At 38.2% G+C, this 24,773-nt stretch overlaps 1 protein-coding gene across 3 annotated transcripts in view; it reads left to right on the forward strand.

Moving 5' to 3' along the window:
- Positions 1-24,773, forward strand: part of SMARCAD1 (SWI/SNF-related, matrix-associated actin-dependent regulator of chromatin, subfamily a, containing DEAD/H box 1) — a 51,834-nt gene that overhangs the window by 10,188 nt on the left and 16,873 nt on the right. The window contains exons 2-8 of one of the 3 annotated variants that reach the window (XM_067297533.1): positions 1,953-2,127; positions 5,632-5,803; positions 7,828-7,891; positions 14,408-14,496; positions 16,610-16,699; positions 17,369-17,453; positions 18,987-19,375. In XM_067297533.1, coding sequence (XP_067153634.1) covers positions 1,953-2,127; positions 5,632-5,803; positions 7,828-7,891; positions 14,408-14,496; positions 16,610-16,699; positions 17,369-17,453; positions 18,987-19,375 — 1,064 coding nt within the window. The remainder of the gene's footprint in view (positions 1-1,952; positions 2,128-5,631; positions 5,804-7,827; positions 7,892-14,407; positions 14,497-16,609; positions 16,700-17,368; positions 17,454-18,986; positions 19,376-24,773) is intronic. The other 2 variants (XM_067297534.1, XM_067297535.1) reach the window with 2 other exon arrangements.

Below are 24,773 nucleotides of genomic sequence, written 5' to 3' on the forward strand. Positions count from 1 at the left end.
GGGTTTTTTTGTTTTTGTTTTTCTGTAGGATTTGTCCTAGATGTAGCTAAGGCCATACAGAGGTTTCTGACTATGCTATTGTTAACTGTTATTTAGATTTTCTCATATTACAGAAGTCTGACTTACAGTCACTCCCATCCCTTCAATCAGTGTTAGGATCCATTTTCATGTTCTTATTTTCCTTTTCAGTAGTGTGCTATATGGCACTTAGTACTATGTTTTTCAGTTTATTGGGTACTTTTTCCCTTTCAAAGCCAGTATCACCTGGTAGTTTGCAGTGTCAGCAAATTGCTTATGGCTATGCTTTTGGGATTTATTGCTGTTATCATCAAATGCTTCCACAGTAAGTTATTTTAAATTTATTTTCTGCAAGATTACATTCATGCAACAAATGCCTTCTGCAGCTGTCATGTTCTCTGCTGCATGTGTTTTTCTTCCTCTGTTCAGTCATATATGCCTGCAGGGTCAGTAATTTGTCTGGTCTTAAGCAAAGATATTCAGTGTACATTTGAGCTACCAACCGTTCTGTGTTTTTCACTGGCTGTCAAAATGGTAAAGCAGGAAGCGATGAAGTCTGGAATATGTGGGACTACTGTGTGAGATCAGGGTACTGTTCTTGGCTCACAGCTTTTGCAAACTGCTTTGAATGCTTTTTTTAAGTTGTTATTTAATATCAGTAACTTAAGAGGTGGCAGTTGTCCCCAAGTATTTAGTTGTTTAATGCAGATATAAAGATAGAGCTAGGAGCTGCACATTCAAGTCTATATCAGCTAGACTTTTTGTTTTTTCCTCAGGGTTGTCTAAAGAACAGCTCTACCCTCAGTAGCCGTGGTATTGAACCACATGTTTTAACTTGCCCAAGTCTATATGGGCACACCAGAGATTAACGATTACAGCCATTTTCAAATACAAAATAGATGCAGTTAAAGCATACTGTACCTTAGCTACATTGGGTGTTGATACTGAGCTAAGACAGGGTGACCCAGCATAGTCTGATAAACAGTAGCCTTTTTTGTTTTACTTTGTTCTGATCCCCTCTGTTTTAGGTTCAAGACCTATTTTGTTTGTGTATGTCACATTTTTATATAAATCTGCTTGTGAGGCCATGTGTTCCCTACCTTCCTAGATATGTATATAGAATTGGTTTCAGGTGCAGTTGTCTTAGAGGAACTTATTCATTATTCGTTACTGATTCAGGAATTATATGTGAATAGATTAGCTATTTATGCTTTTGTTTATCCTATAAGCGTGTGCAAAAGTGAAATGTTAATACATGCTAGTACACACATAGTGGGATAGTTTTGCCGGTGTCATTAGAAGTAGTATATGATGGTTGAGATGTCTCCATGGTGATGTATCCTGATTCTGTATATCCTGAAAGTACATGAAGTTTTCATATATTGAGTTTCCTTGTTAAGCACCATCTGGAGCATAATGTGGAGAAGATGGCTGAATACTTGAATCTCAGGATGGGGGCTGCAGGTTACCTGTTAACGTTCCTCAGTGTGGCTTTCTCATCTCCTGCAGTGTAACGTTCCCTTTCTGAAAAGTTGTCTGTGACGAGCAGATTGTAGATCAGCCATCAGATGCACCAGAATGTTTCTGTCCATGTTCTGATCAGCCTGGAAGTAGCTGAGAGGATTTTGATGGTTTGTTGTTTTTCAAAAAGTGTAATGTGTTTGAAGAATTACTAACCTAAAATACATAATCTCTTAAAAGTCATGGTATAAAAGTTTTATTTTGTAAAATAAGAAGGCTGAAGATCTCTCGCCACTTGAAAGAATTACGGCTTGCAGGAGTTCTCAGCACATGAGGATATGAGCTTTGTTTAAATAGTCGCTGTGTATCAGGAAGAAATCATAGTTTTCTGAGGCTGTAAACACAAATGAATATTTGGAATTGTAAGTGACACTTTTTTCCTGTCTTTTCTCCTATTGAAATGGCTTGGACAGGGAACTCCAGCATCCCAGAAACTCCAGAAGCTCAGAGGACAACAAAACTATCTTATTTCAAGAGTCAAAGAGGGGTACATTTCTTAGATGTGTCTTCAGACAGTGAAGATGAAGAGCCAAACAACTTCCATGCCGCAAAAGAAAACCGTGCTCCAAGGAAAGATCTGATTGTAATGTAAGCTTTAAGCTTTTTTGGTAACAATTATGCAAGCTGATACAAAATCTGATTGAAAAGAGATTCTGGTTTGCGGATTAAGTGTTTTAGTTTATGATTACCTGCCCCTAGCAAGCTCTATTGGATTTTCAGCAAAGAATTCAGGTCTTAGGTTTCTTCTCTGAAAACATGGTTTGTGGAGGAATAATCCCATACTACTGAATAATATTTGTCATGTTTATTATGTTCATGCATTTGTCCCTCTGAAATCCTTTTGATGGCAGTGAAGGTTTAATTTCAAAATACTAGCTTTTAGTTTTAAAATATATTGGATTTTGTTTTAGTTTGTTTCCTTTTTCATATGGACAGGAAGGCAAGTGGTACTTCAGTGTGTAGTATAAGAGTTCCCAAGCTTAGCTGTTAAGGCTTCATTTTCAGAAATGTTAGGTATTAGGTGCATGATGTCTTTTTTAGCTTATTGAAAAGACTTTTTTTAAGTGATATGGAAACTTATTTTAAGAATACATTGGGAGGGAAGAGAATAGTAAGCAATAGTAACTTGCCTGGGTGCTAAAAAGGGGGCATTGAGAGTATAGGAGAGACAAGATGTAGATAGACATCTTGTACAACCAGTTGGAATGGCTTAAAAAATAACTGCTATTCATTAGCTGCTAGTTATCCACTGTTATGGCTGAAATGTGGTAATTGCCTGTGTCTCTTGATTGTTTCTGTGCCACACAAAACAGAAAGGTATAGCCTTCATTTGTTGATAATCTGGCCAAAGTAACTTGTGGTAAACTTCTGTGGGAATAGCAGTCTTAACTGGCACAGTCTCTTGCCACATTTTTGGTCCTTATGCAGAGCATGGAGATACTGGAGCTTGTCAGTAGAAATGAAACAATGCTTTTCCCTGCTGCTTTTTTCTGAAATTCTTGAACTTTTCTTTTAATGCACCTTTCCCGAAGTTTCAACATAAGGCAGATACTTGGTAAGAAAAAAAAAATCTTTAGCAGTTAGCAGAGTGAACTGTTATCTCTCTGTGGGCAAATGATTTAAGCTGTAGATTGTGCAAGGATTCAGAGGCGGCAAGCTGGTTGCATGCACCATATTGGCTTGTATGCAGTGCTGTGTAAACATACTTACACTGCTTCTGGATCAACCTGATCTGGAAGCAGTACAATCACTTCTGTGCAGTGTGGAGCTGAAGCTAATAAGCCATGCGGGATCCAACTTGCAGAGCCACAGCTTGGTATTTCCACACTGTCTTCAGATTACTGGGAACGAGAGGCAGACACCTAAGTGGCTCCCAGTGGGTTTGAGCAGAGTCTAACACAAGCTACATCCTCTTGTCTTCTTCATTATTCGTGTGTAGCCAGCAGTCTTTTATGCACCAGACACCCCAGTGCTCAACGCTTCAGGATGGCGTATTGGCTCAGGTGTACTGAATTGATATGTACTGAATCCACTAAGCTAGCTCACCAGTAGCATTGCACTTGAGCTAATAAACTGGAATTAAAGGATGTGCCAAGAGTTTGCTTGGGTCTGGCCAGGCTTATTAGCTCTGGCTCGTGCTGAATTTAGCCTGGCTTTGCACAGAATCAATCAACTGTCTTTGCACCATGCTTCTTAGTGCATGTGTTACCTAGAGTTTGGGTTTTTTTGCAATATATTTTTTTTCAGGATATCCCAGCCTCTGTTTTCCTGGATAAGGGATGGTTGATGTTCCTAGCAGAAAGAATGGCTTTCCTAAAAGAATGTGTGAGGCAAGCTTAACAATGAGTCACTACCTGGGCTTTGCTGAAAAACAGAATTCCTTAAATGCTAGATTTTGACAGTCAGACTCGTTTAGTTGTTCAATAAGCATTTCTTCATGTTTGATAAGAATGCGATTATATAGAGAGGGTAAGATTTATGATTTGTGCAACTCTGGTTTTGCTGACAAGTATCTAGGTATTAATCCTGGATGGGGAAGGATAGAGTAGTTACAGTGTTACCATTTAAATTTCAACTGGTCTTTAAATGAGGTTTATAATGAAACTTTATTGCCTTATCACGGCAAAAGAATTTGAAATGAACTAATAAAATTTTAATATGCTGTTTCACTAAAACTTTGTGGATGCTGGATTCACCCTAAGTTTACAATTAGATTGCCTGGTGGATTGGAAGAGGAATTTGGGTTATTTTGTTTTGAGGCCTTTTTTTGTTATAATAGACTTCTGGTGGTAGTGCAGCCAGAAAGTCCAAGTAGCTATGTGTGCCCTTCAAACAGGATAAGGAGAAAAGCATTATTCGATGAAAAGTTGTCTCAACATTGTGCATATATTCTAAATAAGTGGCAATTACAGCTTTTTCAAAAACTGTATTGCAATTTGCCTGTTCCGGAAGAAGGATATAGCCAGAAAAGTAGTTGTTTTCCTAGTCTTTCACTTAAAACTGCATAAAGAGACTTGCAGGCAAGTCTTTCTGATGTTGATGTCCCTATAAAATGGCGAACTCCATACAGCTGGATTAATTTAGTTCAGGAAAGTAGATATTAAGTTTTTATGTGTCTATGGAGCGCAGTAAGATAGGAGACCTGCACTTGCATTCCATCTTTACTGTGGAGCTGAATATCATCAAAAATATGTAGGGATCGCTTTTTCTGCAGACTAGCTTTAATAGTAAATCTTCCAATAAATTCAGGACTTCCTTTTTTCTTTTTTCTTTTTTTTTTCTTTTTTTTTGAAAAAGGTTCTGCCCACATTCTGATGTGTTCAAAACACTGCATAAGGATATCTGAACTTTCTTTTTCAGTGAGCTGAGAGTTAGGACAGGGCATTGATTTTGTATCTGGAAAAAATTTATAAAGACCGTATTTTTATCTGCTTATCTGTTGGGAAGTTTAATACTAGCTAGACTGTTTGAGACAAACTAAAATGGTCAGTCTGATGTAATTCATGTGTCTGAAATGATGAAATGTACTGAGATAGTTGCTGCTAAATTGACAAGTAGCACAATATAAGGGTAAGTCACTACATTTCCCATGTCTGTTCCTCCTTCCCTCTCCCCTTTGCTCAGTTGAAATATCTTTACTGGAAATGGAAGGGTATACTTAACTATATATGCTTTATTTTGTTGTGATTAGTAGGAATCGCATTGTGTGCAAGCTGGTTCAATGTTATTGAACACATCTAACTGTTTTCTAAGGAAGGAAAGTCTTTTTTTTGTCTCTTCCCTCCTTTTATGATACATGAAGAAATCCTGAAACAGTGACTTGTGGGAAGAGTGGAGAGGAGAGAGAGTAACAGTTTTGGTGTTAAATTTTGCTTTCTGGAGTATGTATTTCACTTGCTTAAATAATGTGCAGTATCTTTTGAGAATTTAAAATTCTTTTTAAAGAATTTTAAGCTACTAACAGTTTGTTTTACAAAAATTTCAAATTGTGTGATGCTGTTGACTTTTGGTTTACACTGACATTCTGCTAGGGTAAAGCATTCATAAGAAGCAACAATATGTTAATTTTTCCCCCCCGCTCATTTTTGATAGCTCCGAACAGTCAGATGATGAACAGCCTGAAGATGAACTACCCAAATCGGCTTATATAAATGGTGGGGATCAAGTGCCAACCATGGTGGATGTAGGGGAAGACATCAGAGATGCAAAACTGCAAACGCTGAAGGAACTTTTTCCCCAAAGAAGTGACCGGGAATTATTACAAGTAATAACACCGTGTTCTTTTAATTTATTTTGACTATTTTGTAGAAAATATTCCTATGCTTTTGGCATTATTAAAGGGAACAGCCTTAACTCTTATTAGCAAAAGGGTATGTCAAAATAATATATTTTACTGGAACTTCAGCCATGGAAGGTATCCTAGGGTGCTTTTTTGTGGGGGGTTTTCGTTTGTTTTTTAACTTCAGCTCACCTTAATAGCAATGAAGTCTAGGGCACAGTTTGAAAATGTCCTACAGGAAGACTTGCATATCATTTCAGTTCCTTTGTAACATTTAACCTTAATTAAACTTGTCTTGCTTGATAGCTGTTGGTAACCGTTGTTGGAGGGCGGCTAACTGGTTAAGTGTAGAATGAGTGAAATCATTATCAGAATCAATGTCTCATCAGGAAATGAAATGTTGTACCCTCACTTTCATTAGATTTAGTATTCAAAGTCTTTAAAACTTCCAATGAGCTGAAAAGGGAGGAGATCTGAATTACTGTAACTTCTTCCAATCGTGCTGGCATGTGAAACTGAGATACTCTTGGTCTTTTTCTAATGTACAGTACAAATTTACAGTAAGACTATGGTAACTAATTATTACAATAAAACTATCTGTGCTACAGTAAAAGTGTTTTCAGTAAGGTTGCCTTTTAGTGCTGATATGTAATTAGGTTTTTGCTAGCTTTAGTTTTCAAAGCACTGGTGATGAAATCAATCAGTTAAGTTTCCTGATAGCTGAATTGTCATTAAAAAACTGTAGAACTATTATAGGTGTTTCTTGCTGGGTGTTTTTTTTTTTTCCCCAGCGGTTCATGCTTTGTTTAGGCCTCAGGGAGAAAGAAGGGGTTGAAAGTAGCTGTTTTGGAATTTTTCATGTGGAATGGAATGGCAGATGTAATATAAATAACACTATAAATGCCCAGAAGGTATGAAGTTTTGACTTTTGATGATATTGGATGTATTTGAACCACAGAGCAGTAACAGTTCATTCTAGCCTTAAAAATAGCTAGAAATGACAGTTGTCTGGTGTGCCTGCTTACAGTTTTGTGACTTTAATGACACTTTAACTCCTTAGTGGTATTTAGTGCTGATGATGCTTGTTCTCAGGATAGCGCAAGGCGGCTGCTATTTGAAGCTCTTCCCACGGAATTTGGTAATATGTAATGGCTGGGCAAGCTTCTGTCTGTGACGACAGACCTGCAACATTCTCGAGGGAAGCTCGAGGAACAGTGGGCAGACCTTGTCGCTCCTGTTGGTGCGGGTTGTGGAGCAGCCCCTCTCGCCAAACACTGCATGGCCAGTGAAGGTTATTTAAGAAAATCTGTAAGAAACGCTATTCTGATGCTTGTTGAAAAGGAGATTGTGCATTTATAGTAGAACTGGAAGACACTGTTTACAAATGTGAACAGATATTTGGGAATCAGGGTTCCTAATAGCTTCATTTTGTGTTTCATGGCTGTAACCTTTAGGCAGTTTGCTTCTGTGGCAGTTGACATGGTTATAAAATGGGTACTGCTTTTTACAAATCTTGATGTTCACTTAATTTGTGAAAATGATTTATACTGAGATTACAGGTGAATGGAGGAAGAATCTAGGACTGTGAGGAAATATAGGTAACCGTTCAGAGGCACATTAGAAATCTCATAGACATACTTCTAGGAAATCAACTGATAGAATATAGCAGTATATAGAAACTTTAAAAGTTAGGAAACTGGTTTTTTGGATCTTTAGGTTTTGTGACTGTAACATGGAATAGTCTTAAAGAATAAGTTTACTTAAACCTGCACAATATGTTTATGAAGTAGGAGAAAAGCAGAAATAAACAGAGAACTACTGAAAATGCTTTTAAATACAATCTGATTTAAGTTTTTCCAAATACAAGTGATGTGATTTTAATCAGTCTAGCTTGTCTGGTACCTGTTAACTTTGTTTTTAAGTGTATTTCAGTCATTTTGATTTATCATTGCTTTCCTCTATTCAGTTAAATCTAGCACTTAGCAATTGACCTTTTTTTTTTCCTTCAGTTGATGGAATCGGCTTGCACAGTGGATGAAGCAATAGCTGCTGGTTTGAAGTTCAATGATGAAGGTATGTTTAAAAAAAACTTCAGAAACTGTAGCTGATTTAATGAAGTAAACTTGGTTTGGGGTATTTAAAAAGTGCTAAAACATACATTAAAAGATATACTATTGTTTGTTTAGTGTAAGAACACAGACCTGAAGGCACAGACTTTTCAAGGGGAATGATGGGAAGAGGATGCAAACCAAAATCCAAAAATAAAACAAAAAGGGGGAATTTGTTCTCTGAAGATTGGCATTGCTTTATAAATGGGGCCTGTAAGTGACTTCTGTTGTTGCTGATGCTGCCTTTGTTCGGAAGTTGAGGGAAATAGTAATAGGTTTAGAGATAGTAATTCTAAACATTACAGCTGAGAAATCTGGTGATTCAAAGAAATGTCTTGAAGTAGGCAGCCTTTCATAGCCAGAATCTTGTTCATGTTGAACCCTGTCAGGATTTTCCCTTGGGCTTGACTTGACTGAAATTCGGAATCAGAACTATTAGTCTTTTAAATGTTATACAGATTTCCATGGTTCTGTACCAAAACATCTACCAGCCCCTACCTTCCAGCCCCTAGAGCTTGTTTAAGATGTTACCATGACATTACCAAAAAAAACCTTCCGGATCTAGTAACATGTAAGAGGTAAACATGTAAAAGGGTCATCATTCTTGGGTGGTGTCAAGAAACCAAAACCCAAGTCCAAGGTCCACATTAGTTTATGTTAATCTTTTTTACTGATTTACTGTGCATGTGGAGGGGAAAACAAGTGAAAGGTCAGTGTGAATGTTATATCCTAAAATAAGCTGAGCCATTTCCGTCTAGCTGCAGTTCAGTTGTCCATGCTTTTTTTTGGGGGGGGGGGGGGGAGGTCTTCCAAGGTTTGGGGATGATGGAAAAAAAGCCATAATCTCTCCTGATTATTTTAATTGTTCTAGGTGATTATGTCTTGTCATTTCATGCGGTATCCTATGGATTTGGAAACAATGTCTCAAGGAGGTCGATGTGCTCAGGGAGAACTCAATTTTACTCAATTTCCGATGCAGAAAAAGACTTTTGCTAATTCAGCTCCCCTTGTTGTATGTGTCATATTTTCATCTTTTAGTTTTTGTAAACAACTGTCAAGATTTTTAAGAATTATGAAAAAACTTTAAAACATTGGGCTCTTTTTAATGAAGGTTTTTTACCCAGTCAGGCCATATTTTTCTGGCTGTCCAGTGTTTTGAGGTTATCACTGTGTGCATAATCAGGTTCTGCAGATGGGACTCATGATGCTGGTAACTGAAAAGTAAAGCTCCCAGACATTTATGGGGGGGGAACGCTACTTTTGAGTGCCCCTCCTGCAAAATTCCTGCTTGGTAGACAATGATTACTTCTCAAGCGTTTTGATTAAACCAATTTAAGCTAAGATACACCTTTAAACTTCCTTGCAATTCACAATGCTTGAACTAAAACACTCTGATATCTAGTATATAGGCTCTGCCTTTTGGGCATTTTTGTGTTGATCTAAGAATGCCATTTCATATCCTTTCAGTGTGAGCCCACATAAAAAGAATCTTATTGGCAGCAAAATTCTGACTAATTACAGTAGTAAAAGATTTAGTTAGGAGTAAACATGTCTGAAAGTGATGGCATAAATCATCTCATTTTGGACACATTTTTTACAAGTGGAGACATTACTGAACATCTGCCTATCTATGTCAATCTATGATACGCTTTTATTTTTTCTGAAGTGTTGACTGTGGGAAGTGAGGGACAAAATACAGTTTTGTGAAATATGGTCTAGATAAAAATGTGTTGCTGAGTGGTCCTCAAGTTCTTCTGTCCTTTCCCTGGAAAGGGCAGAACTTGTATTTACAGCTTGATTCCAGCAATTGCACCCAGCTTAGTAAGCAGCATTGCGGATGGCTATTGTAGTTACAAAGATTAGATGAAACACACTGATAAATGTGTATTAGTGGAAGAAGTAAAGTTCTGGTAATACCTACTTCATTTATTTTGTTTCTATATGTTTTCTGCTCATCTTGAAAATTATGAAATCTGTGAGGGTGCTTTTGGCTTCTGAGTTGAAGCCTCATGTGAATCTATCTGATGTTACTGCTTTCTAGAGAGCAGAAATGACATTTAATAAGAAGTCACAGCAATGAGGGGTTTTTATAGCTGTTGCAGCAGATAGCAGTGAAAGTAATTATGACTGCCTCTCTGAATTTCGAAACCCTTCAGCTGCCTTTCTCATCCACAGTTAATCATAACGTTTATGTAGTGAATGAGGGTTACTTTGGAAGGCCCCATGTGTCCTGTGTCCCATCCAAGGATGGTTCCTACCTAGCAGCAATACAGAGCTGCTTCTTCCCCTCAGCTATATGTTCCCTCAGCACAGGAGGCAATAACTAAATGTGCCTTGCAAAGCACCTTGTTGAAATTCAATGTGAATGTCTTCAGAAGTGCTCTTGTCAGTTGTAGATGTGGTCGGTTTCAGAAGACCACAGGTTGATTTCAAATAACTTTGTAGCTAGCTTGCTGAGATGATGGGTATCCAGATCCTCCAGTACAGCTTAATTCGCCTGTAAAATTGCTTTTGATCAGGGTTTCTTCAAAGACTGTTGATTGCTCAGCCCATGACTTCAAGTGAGGGTGGTCTTGGACATGCTCTTATAAGGAACCCATGTGTTTTTTAGGGTGAAAAGGTTTTCGGGGTCATGTTTCAGGTTCATGTTCAGTTAGCCATCTTCTTGAATGCGTGTGAAGTGAGAAGCCTGCTAGAGTTACCAGCACACGGTTCTAATTGATCATAACTACTAATGGCACGAGTACATAACTACATATGGCTCTTCTAGGGCTTTACCCAAGAACAGCCTAACAGCCCTTAGCCTTGCTATCAAGGCAAATTAAAGCACACTTATCTGGCTTTGGCCAGTAGCTAATAGTGTGACTTTGCCTGACAATATAGTTTAAACAAGGCTTGTGGGCAGAAAGGTTAAAAAAAAAAAAAAAAAAAAGTTCTTTGACTGCTGAAGGACAGCTGCCTCCCCTCTGTCATCATGTTCTTTGGATTTTTTGAAGTGTGCATCTTATTCTCCATATGTGGTAGATGATGTACTATGTTGGACAACATTTTCTTTCCCAGAAGAGGGTTTTTATCTTATGTATTATACCGAAAGGTTATGATGGAGGATATCTTCTCTGAAGTTTGATTAAAGGATATGCCATAAACAGTAAAAGTATTTTATCTTATAGGTATTGCAATTTGGATGTGTTTTTCTTATCAAAAGTCTAATCTACCTGCATCATTGTAAGAGAACTATAAAATCCTTCTGTGAAAGGAAGGGGAAAAATTGTGGTGCTTTATATATACATAAATATAGCTATTTATATATAAAAAATTTATATATATGTAATAAGCATATGTATATTTCATTCTGAATACTTTATGCATTTATGTTTATAAATTATATAAAATATAGGTGTGTAATAAAATATTCAATAACATGTATATAATGTATATTATATATTTAGATATTGTATAATATAATGCATTATATATGTAATATAAGTAGATATTTATACATCTAAAACATATAATACATAGTGTGTGTATATAGATTTTATATAAAGAATATATCTGCTTTTAAAAATCTTACCTGTCTCCCATGGTAGCTATCTGGCTCTTGACAGGTACTTCCTTAAATGAAGTAGTAGTTATGAGGAAAGAGTAGTTATGAGGAAAGGCTGAGAAAGCTGGGCCTGTTCAGCCTAGAGAAGAGAAGGCTGAGAGGAGATCTTATCAACGTGTACAAGTATCTGAAGGGAGGGTGTCGAGAGGATGGGACCAGACTCTTTTCAGTGGTGCCCAGCGACAGGACGCGAGGCAATGGGCACAAACCGAAACACAGACGCTTCCATCTGAACATGAGGAAAAACTTTTTCACTGTGAGGGTGACAGAGCACTGGAACAGGTTGCCCAGAGAGGTTGTGGAGTCTCCTTCTCTGGAGATATTCAAAACCCACCTGGACGCGATCCTGTGCAACGTGCTCTAGGTGACCCTGCTTGAGCAGGGGGTTTGGACTAGATGATCTCCAGAGGTCCCTTCCAACCTCAGCCGTTCTGTGATTCTGCACTGTTGGGAAATTTTTCTGACCTTTTTTGTATCTCTGTCACGTTTGTGTTTGATGGTCAAGAGAGCGAGTATGAGAGTAGTAGCACATATGTTTGAAGTATTTTCACATATATTTAACAGTTGTAGAGCAAAGGTGGCGATACTGAATTTTCGCAACTAAAACTATTTTGGTCATCCATGCAGTCTTTTGGATTAGAAAGTGAGCATGCTTTTTTTTTTTTTTTTTTTTTTTTTACTGTGTGGTCAACTGAGTTATGCGTGGTGTTCGGTGGCTGTCCTTCAGCAGTCTGGGAGGGGAGGCTGCCTGGAGATGCTGGTGTCAGAGGTCAAAGCTCTGTGGGCAGCCTGTTTTCCAAAAAAGGTTAACTTGCAGCACTGATCAGATCATTGACTCTGAATTTTTAAAAAAGGCTGGGTTTTAAACAGTCTGTTTGGTAACTGCACTTTAAGCAGTGACTGTTAACGTGGAGAAATAGTGGTAATGGGCTCTTAACTTCATGAGCTGTGTGCAGCGGCTGTTGAAAATGCACCTGACTAGGCACGTTGTAACAAACTGATAAGATGGTAATCTCTAATAATCATCAGGGCCAAAAGATATTTGGAAAGTTCTGACTCATATGAGCTATTCATAAGTAATTAAGTTATCACTGAATACTTAGTTATCGCTGACTTACTTAATATGCATAGTTTCCTTTCAGGTACTTCAGTCTAATGTTGAAAACTGTTTGACTGGTAACCTCTCTGGTGTGCACCTGAGCCAGAAATCATTCATCACCATTTCCAGATTGGCAGTAATGTACATTTTCTGACTCATTTGGCTTTAGCCTTGACTAAATAGCAGCTTTCCAAAAGCAGTCAACTTAAATATATCTTTAATTTGGAAAGCCACTGCTGTATAAAAGAGACAGGCATGCATCTTTATGCAACTTATATAGAATAGCTTTTATAATTGTTAAGCGTTTAACATACAAGACATAATTGCTTGATTAATTGCCAAAGTACTAAAACTTCAGGAGCTGAATAAATGTGCGTTCAAGCAGCTACTTTGCTTGAAGCTTCAGTCTGAGAGGAAACTCTCCCTGTAAGAGGAAACTATTACAGAGACTGGTAAACATAGGACACGTCTGTGCTTTTATAGGTTACTCCATCTACCCAAACAAGTACCTAAAACTTTTTAGTGGCATGTTTAAGAAAACGTTTTCTGTTCAGAAGTTTTGTAACAGAAACTTTAAATTTCCTTGGTGTGGAGGAACATGACTGAAAATTGTTTGGTTGTGTGATTTTTGTATGTCAGAGGTTGTAAAATTCTAATAACTTTTCTCAAAAGTCTAGTGTTTACCGAAACAAAAAAACCTCAGATTTTTGTTCAGGACAGGTCAGAAGAGTTAGGGTTCTTATCTACAGACCCCTCTACAGGACTGGTGTAGTGATAGGGGAAGAATCCCCACTAACTGCACTTGTTCCTTAATCTAAGCAGGCATTGCTAACTTGGGCCCCTGCTTTGATCATCAGACCTGCTTTAATGGATTGGTTTCAAATTTATCAGACAAAATGAAGAACTTGCACCTAATATAGAGTAACCATGTGTTAACTGGAAAGAGTGAGATGATTTTGTTGCGTTCACTATGGGAATGTGGTCTGTTTAAGGGCTGTTGTCTCCTCAACTATGACACATGATATACCTGAAAGGGAATGAGGAAAAAAGATTATTTTTTCTTTGCCTGTTTTTCTGTCTCATTACTTTCTTGTATCTGACTCCAGTGTTTCTCCAAGTTGCTCATTGCAGATACAGTCTTTGTAGGTGTCTGAAATTACTTGGTTTACAAAGCTTATCCTCCACCTGAAACTTGAACACACCAGAGCTTTTACTTTTCCTTTCACTCCACTAAATATAGGGAAAACATCCTTGCATCGGCAAATGGGGTTATAGTAAACAACAAAGGAATACAAGAAGCTGAGCGTCATGCCAAATTTTGAGTTTGTATTTTGGAGTTGCTATGAGTTCTGCTAACTGACTTTGTAATGGAAATGATGGTTACCTCTTAAGAGGGATGACTGTGTGGAGCTCAGATGATTCCTGAAATTAGTCCCAAGATTTTATCTCTCAGTACTGTTTTTGTTTGTAGTTTGTTGGAGGGCTGCATCAGAGTTGTCCCCCCACAAAATCCTGAGACTAATTCATATGTTAAAAAATAAATATTTTTTTAAAATACTCATTTTATAAAATCTTGAGGGAAAATAATCATTCTACTGATTCTCACTGAATAGAGTGGAAATATTCTGAAAATGTCTCTTAAAATGTAGCTTCTTGTGTGGTTAACGAAATAAGTAGTTTCTGTAGTGCTAATTTGAATGATCCTACCATTTTGAGGTGAACTTGATGAAAGTTAACTTCCAGTTCTTCTTTTCTGTTTTTGTTTCTCTTTAAAGCTGTCTCTCGTAAAAGAAAACTAGAACGTTCTCCCACAAATCGTGATGACAAGGATGACCAAGTTGCAAAAAAGCAAAAAGCTAATTCTGTAAGTGTTGTGGTGGGGTGTGTGTGTGTGTGTGTTTTTGTTTTGTTTCTTTTCCTGCCCTGATTTCAGTGTGTTTTATCAGAAAATCCTGTCAAATTCAAACCGTGCCATTTGAATGAGGTTTTTCTGCTTTCTTCTCTTTGGCGATTCTAAATGGAATTGTTTGCTTTGCTCTTTTTAACATTTGTGGAGTTGTATCCTCATGTCCTTTTACTGCTTTCATGGAAGAAGTTGATGACTGGTAGCCTTAACATGCTAGGCACTGAGTGCCATTCATTTTTCCTGGATGTCAGTGGGAGTTATGAGCCGTGAAGCAACTGGCCTCATCAGAGCATTCCTTATTTTTCCTCAAGTAGATTGAGTTCAACATTTGTTTTTACTGTTCTTCTCTGTTACAGGAATAATGTTGTTTACATATACTTAAAATACTTTTAATACATGACTTAGGGAAATCATTTAAAAGAATGAACTGGTTTATTTTTCAAGCTCTGGATTACTTTGACCTTTGCTAGAAAATAGAAATTCGTAATGATCCTGGCATGTTCAGATTGGTATTTGGCAGATCTTGCACACAGACTTACAGTGTGGTCACCAGGCCAGCCGCTGGGCATCCAAAGTAGGCATCCGTGAAAAGGCTTATAGTGAAGTTTGGGAATTCTTCAGTAAAAATGGGAGGTTGGATGGAATTAAGGCCTTTGTGTTGTTTTGAAATGTAACCAAATATTGTCCTAAATCAGAATAAAATGGAGAAAATGTGAAGCTGTTTATGAAAACGAAAATACATTACTCTGTTATCTCCCCTCTCCCTGGAGGATGGCCGTGAGTTTTGAGGCAGGGTTTGCTGCAGTTTGGGTTGGTTCCTCCTCACCAGGCTCCTAGGTTAGGTGACAAAGGAGACTAAGGCTTGAATTGTCACTCAGCCAGCATAGCAAGCAACATCCCACTGGACTTCTGGGGGCTGCCATCCAGCAGTTTGATTTCCATGCTTAATAGTTCCTTTACAGTGGAAAAGGACAGGGTTGGGAAAGATTCAGCTGAAACCAGGGCCTCTTGTTAAATTGTTAATAGGGACTGGAAGGTGAGAATTCATGGATTTTCTTTGTTTAGCTATCACTTTTTCTCTACTGGGTAATCAGTTCCAAAAACTAGAACATATTTATTCCCTTTGCTAGCCATTATACTTACTGTAGCTGTACTTCTAATGATACTGCAGAGATTCATTGAGGAAAGGAATTATATCCTCTGTAATCAGGAAAGCTTCTGTTTGGTCTGGCTTCTGCTTTTTTAGCAGGTAGCATCATTTGGCTAAGTAAATATCAATGAAACCTGTTGGCATCGATGCTGTAAATAAGTAGATCTGTAGCCACTTTGAATGCCAACCTCACAGAAGTAATATAACTCATGTAATTCTTTGTGGTGAATATGTAATAGGACAGCTTGTGGCATGTAGGAATTCTGGCACTTGTAAGAAACCTCCCTTTCTGCAGACTAACAGTAGCTGTAGTGAAGCTAATGTTGATGAAAACTCTTTGTCAGGCTTTGGTATAACACGATGGTGCTGTAGCACGGTATTTGTGGACTTTTGCACATAAATCTTCACATAAACATACCAACTGACATGTTTATAGACTCTGGTGGATTAAATACTGTGCACTTGGTAATCTAACTTAACTGACTTTACCTCCTGAATGTTAACCGCGCTGCCTTCTTTATGACAGTGTTGTGTGTTATGTTATCCAGAACTCGAATAAAATAACAAAATCAGCTTTCAGTTAGAAGGATAACAAACATCCAGAATCGCTACCAAATTTAATTTTATTTTGAAGAACCAAACCTTCAGAAGGATCTATTATCTATTTTTGGCATGTAATTTCACACTGTGTGTGCCTATCGGGTAACGAATGCTAGTCTTCCATTAGTGGAGATTTAATCTTACTTTGAGCATTGATTATGTGCGAGGAATTATTCCTGCAACTTTGATTTGCCTTAAGTGCTTTTTTTACTTAGAGTGGCTGTTCAAAGGTAAGCAGTGTTAGATTTGATTTTTTTCTGTTTCTGTGCTGGTAATTCACATTAAATCTAAATAAATTTTTTTTTTTTCCCCTAAACATAGCAGGATGGATCAGAATCCCCAAAAGAATGGGAGAAGAAAGAGATGCTTGTAAAGAAGCTCCAAAACACATTCCCTGATCTGGATAAGGAGGTGAGCTGTCACATCTCCTGAGGACAAATGTGATTTTGACCTCATAAGAAATTTGTAGTTGTCCTAAGGACCATTTCATTAGGACTATACCAGCAGCACATTCAGGAAGAACTTAGGGTAGGTAGGTCTCCACTGTTAGTGCTCTGGGAATGCAGTTTGCCTTGAACTGAAAGCTGCTGGATGCCACTGAGACTATATAAAACTTCTTGTTCTAGTTTTTGGTCCTGTGGCAAGCCTGGCATAGTCAAATTTGATGACCTATTATAAAAATGTGTGGGGAAAATTTTTCAGATATAGTCAGTCATTTTCTCCTGGGAGATTCCAGAAGCATCATTTTCTTTCCTAATAAATTTGCTTGTATTGTTAATCCCCACACCCACACACCCCCTGCCCCCAGCATGATTAGAAGTTAGTGTGTTCCTTGGTTGGTTTAGCAGCTGAAGATGCTCAGCACCTGGTCAGGGCCTTTTAATACTGTACTATTGGAAGCAAAGCTTGTTTATGTCTGTTCTTACCCTTTTGAAAGATGGAATGCAGGTCCGCCTAAACTGTGTGCAAGGATAAACCAAAGTTTTCCCCTTTGTATTTCTTTTCTTCTGAAACATCTGACTTTAAAAATGTAATTTTTACTTATCTTACCAGAAAACAAAACTTCTTATTTTTTATTAGGAACTGAGAGATGTGCTTCAAGAACATAACTGGGTCTTTCATGAAGCTCTGGAGGCCCTGAGAGTATTTGCAGAAGACCATGAGGGTAAAGACAGATTTATAGTCCATTTATCCCAAGATAAAACAGATTTCCAGTATAAGTCTTTTTTACATCTAGTGATGACAGTCCTGACAGTACTATGCCTAGAAACCTGTAGCAATACTTGAAAATAGTCATTAGGGGAAGGCAGAAGAAGGAAATTGGGTTTTTCTTCATTTTCAACGTCTTGATTTCCTGCCCCCCCCCCCCCTTGGAAGCAGAGATAAATATTTTTCCTGTGCTAAAGATAGACTAACATAAAAAGTTGTAATTATCTATGAGTATATGATAAAATACATTCTGAAATGTGCTGAAGCTGGGAGACCTACTCCCTTCCTGATTGGTTAAAAATAAGTGTGTGTTTTCTTAACTTGAGTAACTTGTAAATCAGTAATTTAAAATAACTTTGTAGGTGATGTGACATAAGCTATTTTACCCTTGAAACATCTTCTAGGATAGAGAAATATTAAAAATGGGCCTTCAATACTGCAACCAGTATATAAATACCAGTAAATTGAATGTGATAGGGTATGAGAACTGTGATTCCATGTAAATCTGCAAGTCCTAGTGAAGAGTAGCTTACTACTTAATGTGGTACGCATCTGACAGCCATATATATGGTTTGCTGTATCAAATGTAAGTATCCTTGGGTTAGGATAGTATTCTTAACTGTATTCTTCTCACGTAGAGGTACCTGCCACTATGTGGGTGATGCATGAAGTTCCTTTCTTACCCCTGCTCCTTCTGAGCATTGGGGAGGTAGACTTGGGGGTTACAATCCATCAACAGGAAGCCAGGACTGGGAGGAAGAGAAAGCATTGCAAGGGAGATCCAAAGAAGAAGAACATGCAAGTGGCTTTTCAAAATGACTTGTCCACATTCTGTTAAGCAATAGCTATATTACCTTAAAGCATTAGGGTTCTGAATACCTGTGCTTACTCAGCTGGAAATGCCTAGTTCCTCCAGCTACTTAGCAGGTGCATGCTTTTGTTGTCCCACCCTTAATGCTGTACTGAGAGGCAATAACATGGTGTAAAAAAAAAAAAAAAAAAAAGTTTATATTTTGGGATATATGGGGGACCAGTATCACATGCAAACCACGTAGGAGAATTCTTGAACGCTCAAGGCTGCTCCACCTCAAAGTTTCTTCAGTTCATGCATATTGCATGAAGTTGGTCTTTTGTATTTTGAGACAGTTAGTTAAAGTATTATGCTTTTTGAGCAGCATGCAAACTAGCATTGTTCGTCTTACAGTTGCTATTTTCATGCTTTAAACAGACTTTCACGGTGTTTGTTCCTCTTTTTGTCTTAGTAACACCTACTTTTGAGGACGTCTACTGCAAATACAAAGTTAGACGCAGTGGAGAAAATGCCAAAACATTGCTTATAACATTTTACAGTGAAGAAACAATTTTGTGCATCAGATACTGAAATTGTTTTTTGTCTGTATATGCTTTTGTTTTGGAAAGCAAGTGAGTTCTAGTTTGTCCTTAAGGTGTATGCACTGAACTTGTTACTTTTTCTATGTTACACATATAGATATGGAATATCCTTCCAAAAGTGAAGTTTCTAATTGGAACGAAGTCTCCAAAAACAGCAGAAGTGATGAGAATAAAGTGAAGCTGAAACAGAAATCTTCCGTGAAAGAGCAGAATGGTTTTAGGAAAAAGGACAAAGGCAAAAAAAGCCTTTGGAACACTAAAAGAGAAATAGAGGATTCTGAGGACGACTCGGCTTCGGAAGGCGGCAGCTCTCTTGATGAGGACTACAGCAGCAGTGATGAAGTGATGGAGGATGGTTACAAAGCTAAAATCCTTAACTTCCTGCAAGATGCTTCCGCGAGTGAACTCACTTTGATTCCCCAGTGTTCTCAGAAAAAGGCTCAGAAGATAATAGCGCTCCGGCCCTTTAATAGTTGGGAAGCTCTGGTAAGCCTGCATTCTTGTTTTAATATCCCCAGTTTGCATAGAGTCAAGGTGTCTTCAGTCTAGAGAGGCATAGATGGGTGGCCTTATCCTGATTAGGCTAAAATACTATATTCATTGTAAGCCAATAGCATTTCAAATAGTGTCATATGACCTAATTTTGAATGAATTAAGGGGTGATTTTCCTGAAAAACTCAAGCTGATTGGCTGACATTACTGTCACTCACTCCTTAGCCTAGAAACTTGGTTGATTTCACTGCAGAAGAAGAAATTAGAGCTTTCATTTAGGAAGGGGTTGTTTGCTAGCCTGCTGCGATCTGTTTTTGCTGAAAAACCATGCAGAAGACAAGAATGTGGCAGAACTTTTACTGCAGCTACTTTAATAGCAGCAGCAGCTTCCGGGGTAGCTCCATGATTGAAGATGCCAGCTTGGATATTTTCAGTTTCTCCATAGAAGAAAGAGTTGTCTTTTTTTTTTTTTCCATATATATATATATATATGTGTGTGTGTGTGTGTGTATATACTGCAACTAAGTCTCTAGCATGGTTTTGCTAGCTAAGCAATGCAGCCATTTTATAGTGGGGCGAGCTGCTGTGTTTTTATTAATAAAAGGTAACGCATCAGAAGGCTATAAACCACAATCCACAACAGAGGGGGAAAACAGTAACTACTGGTAAGTAGATTATGTACTATCACTGGGATGTTGCTTTCAGATGTTTCACGTGGTGTGTTTGTTTCCTTCACGTTTCATGTGTTTCAGCTAACTGAAAGACATTGGACCTGGTATGAACAACATTCTGATATGAAACTTGAAGTACATAACTGAAGATTTTCTTGGTTTAATTTGTTACTGCTTTGGGTTTTAAAACAATAGCTGTATGTAGGCCCTTTTTAAGAGTAATTGCTAGGGTTTTTTTTCATTAGTAAGTGTTCTGAAACCACCCCCACTGAAGTATACAAGATGCACTTGTATTTTTTCAGGACAAAATAAATGTCTTTTTTTACATGTGTTTGTGAAGTGTTATGATTTTAAACTTGTTGTTTAGAGTGCTTTAGCACATAACAACAAGAGATACTAGACAGATTTTTAAGAAAACCAAATGATCTTTGTATGCCGTGTTGCAAGGGGTGGGGGGGAGATAAGGAAGATCCTTGGGGAGGGAAGGAGGAGAAAGAAAAAAAAAAAAAAAATACAGATATGCGGCAGAAGAAATCCGTTTTGCCCCAAGCCTTTGGCTTCTCATAGAACATCTGCCATAAAGCAATCCCTTTCTCAACTTGTTGGGCTTTGCCTGAGCTTAATTCTTTGCAGAAATATTTGCTACAGGGCTGCTGTTCTCTTTTTCTCTGTGTAAAATATTTAACAGAAAATAAGTTGCATGGGCCTGTCTGCATTCAAAATCTTTGAGAGAAAGATTGCTGTTGTCAGCAACCACATGTTTACTTAGTACTGTGAATACTTGCCTGGAGTAGTAGTAGTTTGTGATATAATTTAGCAGATGTTTAATATCAGTGTGGATTTAATTATTTTTAAAAGATCCAGCAAGTCAGTGACCCAGAATTTTTCCTACTAATTAATCAGTTAAAGTGTTAGAACAATGTAGAGAGTTGATTCTTTTTTAGCATTAAAGAAATTGGCTTAGTTTTAAAGCACACTTTTACGCTAATTATTTCTTTTGTAACATAATGTAAAGCTGTTACTGCTTGTCCATTAGTAGAAGAATTGAGGAAGATCTTAGGGCTTTCAGGCTGCCGTTAAGACTAACTACATTAATTTTAAGGTTCATGGAAACTACTAAGAGCTTCCTAAATTCAGAATCTCAGAATCAGAGCTTTTTAGAAATGTATGTTAAGAATGGGTAGTAGGGAAGCCTACTTCATTGTGAATTGAATGGCTTATTCTAGGGAAACTTAAAGTGCCTTTTTCTGGAAGACTTTTTTATAAGTTGGACTAAGACTTTTTCTTCAGGTGGATTGAAACAAAACTCAAATTTTTGAAATTATTAAGAATACGTGAAACTTTCTGGGCTTTCTTTAGAACAGACGTTTAAGGCAGATGTTTAACTTGATCTAGTGACACTTAAAATGCACAGAAGACAGTTAATGAACAAGGTTCTCAGATGAGTTGGAGAAAGCTAAAAATGCCCTTGCTCACGAGTATGAATTATTTTGGCAATTTATAAATGCCTCTGCTGTAGGTCAACTATATCTTTGAGGAGAGTGATTTTTATCTAGCTGTATGTAGTTTTTAGCGTGACAGATGACTGGCAGTACTTTCTATCAAATACTAGCTTGCATAAGTATTTCTTGGGAATTTCCGTGAGGCTTTAGGGTATGTTTCTTTTGTTCACAGAACTGATGCTTCTTTATGGTGAAGTACTTGTGACCTCTTCTTTCAGAATATGTTGTGAAATACGAGCAATGACAGTACTAGCTAGCGAAACACATTAGGTGTGTGCTCTAATAAAGAGTGTATTTGAGTCCTTTGATACTCATTGTATTCACAACTTAAAATGGCCCGTTGTTTTCTGACCACAGAAAATTGGAAGGGTTTGGAAAGGTTAGCCTGACGTGCGTGTGATGCAGAAGCATTGCGTGACGAGAACGAGGGGGCCGGGTGAGCAGAGAAGACAAAAGCAGCGGCTTAAAATAAGGGAAGGGATTTGGCGGCGGGTGATGTCAGAGGAGAAGTCCGCAAGGAGCAGCGCGCCCCTGCGGGGAGTTTGGGACTATAAGGCGAGGAGCGCCGACCGCCTCGGGGTGGACGGAGCGGAGGGGCGCCGCACAACGGCGGGTTCAACGTGTCGGCCTGTTCTGTGCTGTCCCAGCCCTTGGGATTTAAAAAAATGAGCCTTGGCATTAATAAACTGCTGGCTGTTACAGAATTGTCCCTCTCTTGTAGACTGCTTCCTACTTGAGTTTTCCACGTTCCCCTCCCATTTCCTTTGGGAGACGGTTGTGACACCCTCGCGCACGTGTCGCCTGCCGGCAGCTGTGTGCGTGCCAGCTGATGGTGGCTGCTGTTGCGCTGAATGCACGAAGGCTTCCTGCTGCACAGCTTCTGTCTTTGGTGGAGGCATCCTTCTGCACCCCCCAGCTTTCCTCCATCCCCTTCCTCCCCCCAGAATCTTGTTGGCAATTAATTATATTTAAATGCCTCTCCATCTTCCAAGCTGTTGAAATTGGATAGTGTTGGAAACAGCAAATCTAAGCTTCATTTCCTCAGGAAAAACAGGTTGCAAACATGATCATATAACCAAAATAGCTCTGTGTTCAATGTGCACTTACAAGAAAAAGACTAAAGACTGACCAAAAATGCCAGAAGGAGCATTGCTGAGCTTTTGAATTTTGGGGCAAATCTCATGTTCCTTGGTTGTGTGTGTGATATGGAATTTTATGGTGCTTTTTGTGAGTGCAAAGGCATTAACTAGAAGGAGTGTAACACTATTTAATTCCTTATTTTAAAGTGCTATAAGTGTAACTACTTGAATTTTTTTAGCATAGGACTGTACGTGCCTGAGATTTTGCTATATTGTCTTGTTACTCTCCTTCACAGTATTATCTCTATTACAAAATAAGCCATCTCTTCTAGTATTTCAGACTTTGTCAAACAGTGTCTATAATTTAAAAAAAAATTGAAAAATACTCAAGGAGTGCATGCAAGTTAAACTGAGGATGTAAAGTACCATGTGGAGACTTTGATGTAGCACATGTTTAGTTTGTCAGTTTAAGGGGAATGTGAGAACAGAAGTGTAAAAGATGGACTTGCTTTTCCACCACGTTCTTATAGTGCAATAGTATGAGCTAAGAGAAATACAACTCAAGAGGGAGGGAGCTTCTGCTCAATTATTCTTTCATTTTGTTTGTCTGTGTATGTATAAATTCCTACAAAAAAACAAACTAACAAAAAAAAACCCCAAAAGTCTTACCCTGAAACAAAGTGAACGGAAGCAGCAAATGCATTGGGTTAGAAATAGAAACTGGTTAAAATGGAATTTGGGCTTGTTTATTGAGGTTGAGGCTGTTTTTCACCTTGAGACAATAAAGTGAAATCCTAAACGACTTTGAATTATTGTGAAGTGAAACCGAGTAGACTGTGCTGGGGTTATTCAGCTTTGGGCGCTGCTGTAACTCGAGACTCCAGGGGACGTTTCCTCAAGGACTGTGGAAGCCTCTGGCGTTCAGTCAGTTGTCCAAGGGGTCAGAGACATGATGGTCTCAAACTTTTGGTTGTAATTTAGAAAATGCATGAATAATCCCTACGTAGGGTAGTCGGGGACCCTAGTAACCCAAGGGCCACCTGAGGGTCTACTTTGTATTCTGCGTGACGCAGTAGCATCTTGTTTTTTCCACCTGTGAAACAATGGCTGAAACTTTTTCTTGTTGTAACTTGGAGAATAATGCTAACAAGCTGACATGAAATAATACTGTTTTTTAATAACAGATGGCTTCATTCTCCATGCCTTTATTTATAGATTATAGGACTTCTGTTCATGCCAGCCAAAGCTTTAGGCATTCAGACAAATGTCGAAATTTTTAATCTCTCACTAAAAGTCATGTTCTTTATAACTTGTTTTATTTAAAGGTGTCTGCTTAGGAAACTTGTTTGCAAGTATTGACATGTGGGCCTTAACCTGATTTAACTTAGGGGTGTTTGTAAACTTTCTGGGTTTTGTATAAAGCGAACAAAACCCCCCCCACCCCCCCAAAAAAAACAAAAACAAAAACTGAAAACCGTAACTGTACGGACTGTCAGTAGAGGGCATCCCTACTACTGGAATTTTTGGAGTCAAAGCACACCCTACTGGTACAGCTCAAATGAACAAAGCATCAGCTCTTACTCTGCCATATGGTGTAATAACATGTAATAATTGCATTGTATGATCCTTTCTTTCTTAGGGAATGAATTCTAGGAGGATATATTCTTTCTAGTTAAGGCTTCCATTAAACTTTAAGATACCTGATTAAAATTCAGGAAAATCTGAGTGGAAATTGCTTCCGTTTTAACAAATAAATGGCAGATATCTGCCCTTTGTAGTGAAATAATTTTGTGCATAAAGATACTATGATCGTAAGTGGGGCACCAGCTACTGTAACGATAAATTTATTAGAAGATTTTTGCCCTTTCTGCAGATGGCCCTGCAGGGAGTCCAAGAGAAGTCGGTGGGCCTGAATGGCATGAGTTTGAGAGAAGGAACGGGAAAGTGGAGATTAGAAGCCGTTCGTTCAGTGTTTGAGAAATTTTCAGGTGGAAGCGCTGAAGGTTAAAGTGAAGAGGGAAATAAGCAGCAGAGAAGAGAGCCGATTGTTGGTCCCACTTATTAACTGAACAGCAAACTAGTCTTTATGAATTTCATGTGATGCAACTTCTGGCTTGTTGTCTGTAAAACAAAGAATATC

This window comes from Apteryx mantelli, chromosome 5 (genome assembly GCF_036417845.1).
Source record: "Apteryx mantelli isolate bAptMan1 chromosome 5, bAptMan1.hap1, whole genome shotgun sequence".
In the NCBI taxonomy this organism is placed as follows: domain Eukaryota; kingdom Metazoa; phylum Chordata; class Aves; order Apterygiformes; family Apterygidae; genus Apteryx; species Apteryx mantelli.